Source organism: Zingiber officinale, chromosome 10B, assembly GCF_018446385.1.
Source record: "Zingiber officinale cultivar Zhangliang chromosome 10B, Zo_v1.1, whole genome shotgun sequence".
Lineage (NCBI taxonomy): Eukaryota > Viridiplantae > Streptophyta > Magnoliopsida > Zingiberales > Zingiberaceae > Zingiber > Zingiber officinale.
This window is the reverse complement of record NC_056005.1, coordinates 28,869,993-28,876,809: the sequence shown is the minus strand read 5'-3', so window position 1 is coordinate 28,876,809 and position 6,817 is coordinate 28,869,993. Positions and strand designations below refer to the sequence as shown.

Genomic DNA, 6,817 nt, shown 5'->3' with positions numbered 1-6,817 from the left:
CCCCATCAACAATCCAATCTTGTGCAGAACTTGCATCACTTGCTAGAAGAACCTCAATATTCCTCTCTTTCTCCCTATTTTTCTTGTTCATCAGTTTTGCATTGAATTGAACAAAGACTAGATTATTTAATCGATGTGTATCTAGTCCATTCCTTTTCTTTGTATGCACCTACAAATACAATTAATATTTATGAGAACATAATGAACTATTAGTCTATTAGTATTAAAATAGTTTAATACTTTAAGCTACTAACCCCTTGAAATGTACTCCAATTTCTTTCACACCTCGATGAACTAGTAGTTAAAGAGAGGATCTTCATAGCAATTTTCTGCAAGTTAGGAGTCAATGCACCAAAAGTCGACCACCAATTTGCTGCATAATTATAAAAAAATAAGTCAATAACATGAATAATATTAATAACCTCAAATAATAATAATATTATGAATATTTATTTAATTACCTGGATCAAACTTGTCATCATTCAATGAACATGCTTTTACTGCAATGGGTTTCCCAAAGATAGACTCCTTTTTCTTATACATGGGTAACTCCTCACTCAAAATGATATTTTGCATATCAATATCCCCCAAAAATATAACATCCATACAATCAATGACCCCAATTGAGACAGTTTGATCCAAATAAATAAACGGATCCTTATAATGATAAAAAAGATTCAACAAATAAGCCATCAAATGCAGTGGACTATCTAGCCTATCTTTCATCTTTGCATCAATAATATCAATAATATGCTGATAGTTTTTTGGAACATTACTTAGAGCATTCTTAATATCTTTCTTAGCTTGCAGAAGCTCACCATACACAAAATCCATAGATGGTTTCTTATCGGCATCAACAATTCGAAGTACCTTCACCAAAGGTGCAAAAACCTTCAAGCACAATGACACACCAGTCCAAAATCCAATACTCAACACTGTTGTGTAAGATGTTTTCCCTTTAACACTCTTGGAAAATTTGCATTCTTCCCAATCAGTACTAGTAAACATTGCCCTTAATTGACTTTTTTTCTCAGATAAACTTTGCAAAGTTAGAAATGATGAAGCAAATCTAGTCACCCCTGGTCTCACAATATCTCTCTTCTTTGTATATGATCTCATCAATGCCAAGGTCTTATGGTGAGCATAAATAAATATAGTTAATGCCTTGGCTTGATCAATGACTTTCTTGAACCTTGGTATACTTGCAATGCTTTCAAGCATAAGATTTATAGAATGAGTAGCACATGAGGTCCAAAAGATTGTTGGCCTCTTCTCCTTCAACAACTTTGCAGCTCCCATGTTATTTGAGGCATTATCAGTTACTATTTGAACAACATTTTCTGGACCAACCTGTTGAATGTATTGCTCTACATACTCATAAATTAGTTGACTTGTATGAGTTTCATTTGAAGATTCTTTAGAGGAAAGAAAAACGGTGCCTAATCTAGAATTGACACACAAGTTCATAATTGACCTCCTTTTTCTATCACTCCAAGCATCTGTCATAATTGAGCACCCATTCAATTTCCATTCTTCTTCATTTGTCTTCAGTAAGCCTTTGATCCTGCCAACCTCTTTCTTCAAATACGGCTCGCTCATTTCATATCTAGTAGGAGGTTTAAACCCTGGCCCAAATTGACCAACCGTCTCCATCATCACCTTAAAGCTATCTCTATCAACAACATTAAAAGAAACACCAGCTTCATATGCCCATCTACAGACATATTCTTTAACCAAACTTGTTCTTTCTTTGAAAAGAGCATCATTGATGTTTTGTTCCCGCTTGCTCTTTGCTAAGTTCAAAGAAGTCTCGGGGTTAATGACACTTGAAAACTTATCCATAGGACCAAGGGTACGTGATGGCTTCATGGCCCCAAAAGACTCTTGAAATTCATCCACATCAATGTCTTTTTGAATATTCACATCCGATCTTAAAGATTCCTCTTCAATTTTCTTATTTCTCTTCTTCATCTTTCCCTCATTAATTGCATTCCTACACTTAGCTTGATCATCTTTTGAAGACTTTGGACATGTAGACACATTTCCCATTATGTGTGCTACGTGTTCTTTTATTCTGTAAACTCCTCCAGACATAACTTTCCCACATAAAATACATTTGACTTTGTCCAAGTTCTTTGCATCAATTAACATCCCATACACCCATCCAACATCATTTGATTTTCGTTTTAGTACTTCACAATCTTGAGAAGCTTGAGAAACACTAACTGAGCCCGAACCCGAACCCTCGGGAGCAGTTGAAGATGCCATAACTGCATAATAGTAGCAGGCCAATGAAATAGGAGGAATGGAATGGGGGAGAAATGAGCATTTGTCTACATGTCTGGATCAATGGAGTTGTAATACACAAATGCACACATGAGAAAGGAAAAAATGTGTAAAGTGAAACCAAATGACCAAATAATAAGCATGCAAAAGTCCTCAAAACCAAAATATCTAAGACAATTAAATTAACTAATAGAATACCTACTATCCATGAAAAGTTACCAAACAAGAAGAGTAACATCCATAATACCTTCCTACATTTTTAATCCCAATCTTTCCATTAACATTCATTTACTTCACTTTTCAAGTCACCAGTTATAAAGCAAAAAATTGCATGTGATAATCAACTCAATGCATCTCTCCTTCCCCTTCCCACTTCTAATTATTCATAGAGCTGGTTTGATGAGGTTTATATTCACTTGTTTTGTTCAACATAACTTTAACAATTAATACTCACAGAGAATGAGTTGGGTGGCTACAAGTTTAGAAGAATGCTTAATGGTGGGCTCAACAAGGACATAAGGTCTCAAAATCCAAGAAAATAATTTTTGACTGATACATGAAAAAAAATCATTTGGTGCTGGAAAAAAATGCCACAGTACACTCAAAGAACCAAGAAGCATAAAAGAAGAAGCAAGAAGGAAGAAGCACCAAGAAGCATCGAAGAACCAAGAAACATCAAACAAGAAGCAAGACGAAAGAGGCACTAAGAATCATCGAAGAACCAAGAAACAATTAAACATCGAAGAACCAAGAAGTCAGAAGCACCGAGAAGAACCAAGAAGCATCAAAGAAGCAGCAAAGAAGAAGTGAAGAACTAAGAAGCAAGAAGGCAGAAGCATTGAAGAACTAAGAAGGATCAAAGAGGAAGCAAGAAGGCAAGCAAAAAGCATGGAATAATGAAGAATCAGAACTCACCAGTGGTGCAGATTTTTGCTTCTTCGAGTTTGATGCAGAGAGATTAGGGCGCAGGAGAGATTCCAGCGAGGCGTGGCAGACAACGGTGGAAGGGTGGACCAGAATGAACGCAACGACGCTGGTGGCAGAGAGATGTGCAGCGAGATTAGGGTGGGCGGCAGAGAGATGTGCAGCGACAGCGAGATTAGGGTGGGTGGCAGAGAGATGTGCAGCGACAGTGAGATTAGAGTGGGCGGCAGAGAGATGTGCAGCGAGATTAGGGTTGGAGCTGTGGAAAGAAACATAGTAGTTTTGGGCTTTTAGGCCATAAATAATTATAGAAAAAAGGGTTTGGTCCAAAACAAAAAAAAAATCTATTTGGTCTAAGTGGCGCCTAGGCCGAACAGACCGCTTATTCGGCGCCTAGGACGTCACATAAATAGTGCCGCCTAATTTGGCCGAATAAGAGGTTTTCGGTTCGGCTAGGGGCCGCCTAGCGCCTAGGCCGAAATATGCAACACTCCTATTTATAACTTATAAGGAACTGATAACATGATCTTCTGTGTGTGACACCACACACCATGTCATCTATAATATAAATTAATTGAACAACTACACTTAGCATATAAATGTAGACATTTGACCAATGTGATTCTTTATTTCAAAATAAATATTTACAAAAAATTAGGCTTTTAGTATACACTCTAACAATCTCTCACTTATACTAAAAGACTATGCTGTCATAAACGCTGTCATACATCTGATTCCCATTCCTTTAACATGCCCATCAAAAGCTCTTGCTTTAAGGGTCTTAGTGAAAGGATCTTTCTAGGTTATCATCCGATGCAATCTAGGTGACAACAACTTCTCCTTGTTATACGATGGCTCGTATTGGGTAGTACTTGTGCTCTATGTGTTTACTTGCCTTATGTGCTCGTGGTTCCTTCGAGTTTGCTACTGCATCAAATAATTTTGGGCAAACCAGGAATCACATCTAAGTCCATCATGAAGTTACTGATGTTAGGACCGATGATCGCGGCTAGAGAGGGGGGTGTGAATAGCCGACCCCAAATCTTCGTTTCTTTCTACAAGTTGACGTTAGCGCAGTGGAAAATAAAACAAAGAAACAAAGACAAGAAGATCAAACCTCAACACGCAGCGATGTAACGAGATTCGGAGATGAAACTCCTACTCCTCGGTATGTCCGTAAGGTGGACGAAGCCTACCAATCCGTCGGTGGATGAGACCTCGGAAACCCGGCTAATAATCACTCCTTCTGGGTGGAGAAACCTCGCCACAATGTTTTGCAAAAGCAATACAGGAGTAGAAAGCAGCAAGAAGCAAAATACAATACAAATGTATGAAACACCTTTGCTTCCTTGCCTTCTCTTCGACTAGATGAAGCAGCAGCTTCTCGGATCCAACCACAACAGCAACAGCAACTGATCAGTTGGTCCCAGCCGAGTGGAAGCTCACAAAAAGCTTCAGGAACGAAGAGCTCAGCAAAGCTCACAGAAGAACTTGCAGCAGCAAGAAGAAGAGGCAGTAACAAGAAGAAGCAGAAGCTTCGGAGAGAAGTAGCAGCCTAGAAGCCCTCAGCCTCTTATATACCCGCATCCACCTGCGAAGAAGAAGCCAGAAGAAACTAGCCGTTGCTACGCAACGGCTAGGACGTGGACCGATCAGGCTTCATCCTGATCGGTCCACAAGGGTCCTGATCGGTCACAAGACCGATCAGGCCCTTCCCTGATCGGTCATGGAGACCAATCAGGTCCTTCCCTGATCGGTCCCATGACCGATCAGGACCTTTCCCTCCCGAAGGTGATCTCCTTCTGATCGTCTCCTGATCGGTCTGCAGACCGATCAGGAACTTCACCGTATGCTACTGATCGATCACTGATCGGTCTGCTGACCGATCAGATAAGCAACAGAATGCTTCTGTTTGGTTACTGATCGGTCACCAGACCGATCAGATAACCCAGCGTATCACTGGATCGGTCACCAGACCGATCCAGGTTTAGAGCTCCCAGCCCTAAACCCTACTTGGTCCTGAGAATGAGCTACCGGGCCCTCTCATACTTCGTCCGGTCCAGAGAACGAGCTACTGAGCCCTCTCCGACCACAGTCCGGAGAACGAGCTACCGAGCCCTCTCCGACTTTGTTCGGTCCAGAGAACGAGCTACCGAGCCCTCTCTGACCACAGTCCGGAGAACGAGCTACCGAGCCCTCTCCGACTTTTCGTGCCAAGTCTCCATACTTGGACTTTTCCCGTGCCAAGCTCCCTGCTTGGACTTTTCACTAGATGTCTGGTCAATCTTGACCCATTTGGATTTCCCTTGCCTGGCTTCACTCACCAGGACTTCCAAACTGCCTAGCTTCACTCACTAAGTCTTTTACCTGGCTTCACTCACCAGGGTTTCCCATCTGCCTGGCTTCACTCACCAGGACTTTCTCCAACTGTCTGGCTTCACTCACCAGGACTTTCACTTTCACCTAGCTTCACTCACTAGGATTTTCACTTGGCTTCACTCACCAGGATTTCCCGACTGCCTGGCTTTACTCACCAGGACTTTCCGAACTGCCTGGTTTCACTCACCAGGACTTTCCGAACTGCCTAACATCCCAGTTAGGACTTCCCAGTCAAGTATCCAGTCAACCTTGACCTACTTGACTCTTCTTCATCCAACCTGATCAGACCCTGATCAGTATCTCTCCGCATGGACAACTGCACCTGCATTGTCCATGTCTACATGTCTTTCTGTATTGTCAAACATCGAAACCATGACCAAGGTTTACGCTTGGTCAACTAGGTCAACCTTGACCTACTGGAAATTGCACCAACAACTGAGCCATTCAACTTCTATGGCTGCCTCTGAGGCTGCCACATACTCAGCTTTCATAGTGGAGTCCGAAAAAGTACCTATGCTTAACACTCCTCCATAGTTATGACTTCACCTCCTAAAATAAACACAAAATCCCGAGGTTTACTTACTATTGTCCCTATCAGATTAGAAGTTCGAATCCGTGTAACTCATAGGGAGCAAATCATCTGACTGGTATACTAGTATATAATCTCTAGTCCTTCACAGGTACTTCAATATATGCTTTACAGCAGTCCAATGTCCCTGTCCAGGGTTACTTTGATATCTGCTAATCATGCCTACGACAAAACAGATATCCGATCTCGTACACAACATAGCATACATTAGGCTTCCGATAGCCGAAACATAAGGAACTGCCTTTATGTCCTCTATCTCCTTTGATGTCTTCGGAGACATCTCTTTAGATAAAGCTACTCCATGTCTAAAAGGTAGAAAACCTTCCTTGGAGTCTTGCATGCTAAAACGAGCTAGGATTGTATCGATATATGAAGTTTGGGATAAGCACAACATTCTTTTCTTGCAATCCCTTATTACTTTGATCCTGAGAATATGTGCGCATTCTCCCAAGTCCTTCATATCGAATTGCTTAGACAACCATACTCTTACTTCCGACAACACTTTGATATTGTTTCCAACTAACAAAATGTCATCTACATATAGTACAAGAAATACCACCATATTTTCATCACACTTCTTGTATACACAAGACTCATCTGGACACTGAATAAATCCATATGTCTGGATTACTTCATTAA

General features: G+C 40.9%; 1 protein-coding gene across 1 annotated transcript; it reads right to left on the bottom strand.

The window, feature by feature from the left end:
• Nucleotides 1-610: 610 nt before the first annotated feature.
• On the bottom strand, nt 611-2,268 carry LOC122029046. The gene is made up of 2 exons (XM_042588005.1): nt 777-2,268; nt 611-657 (listed from the first exon to the last, which is right to left on the bottom strand). Exons 1-2 carry the CDS (start codon nt 2,266-2,268, stop codon nt 611-613), a joined length of 1,539 nt encoding a protein of 512 aa, XP_042443939.1.
• Between the last annotated feature and the right edge of the window lie 4,549 nt (nt 2,269-6,817).

Bases quoted from the DNA above. Each gene is read 5' to 3' on its own strand.
- LOC122029046 (XM_042588005.1), bottom strand. From the start codon at position 2,268: ATGGCATCTTCAACTGCTCCCGAGGGTTCGGGTTCGGGCTCAGTTAGT. The intron at 658-776 runs GTAATGTTCCAA...TATCATTATAAG, and splicing joins AGATATTAAGAATGCTCTAA to GATCCGTTTATTTATTTGGA.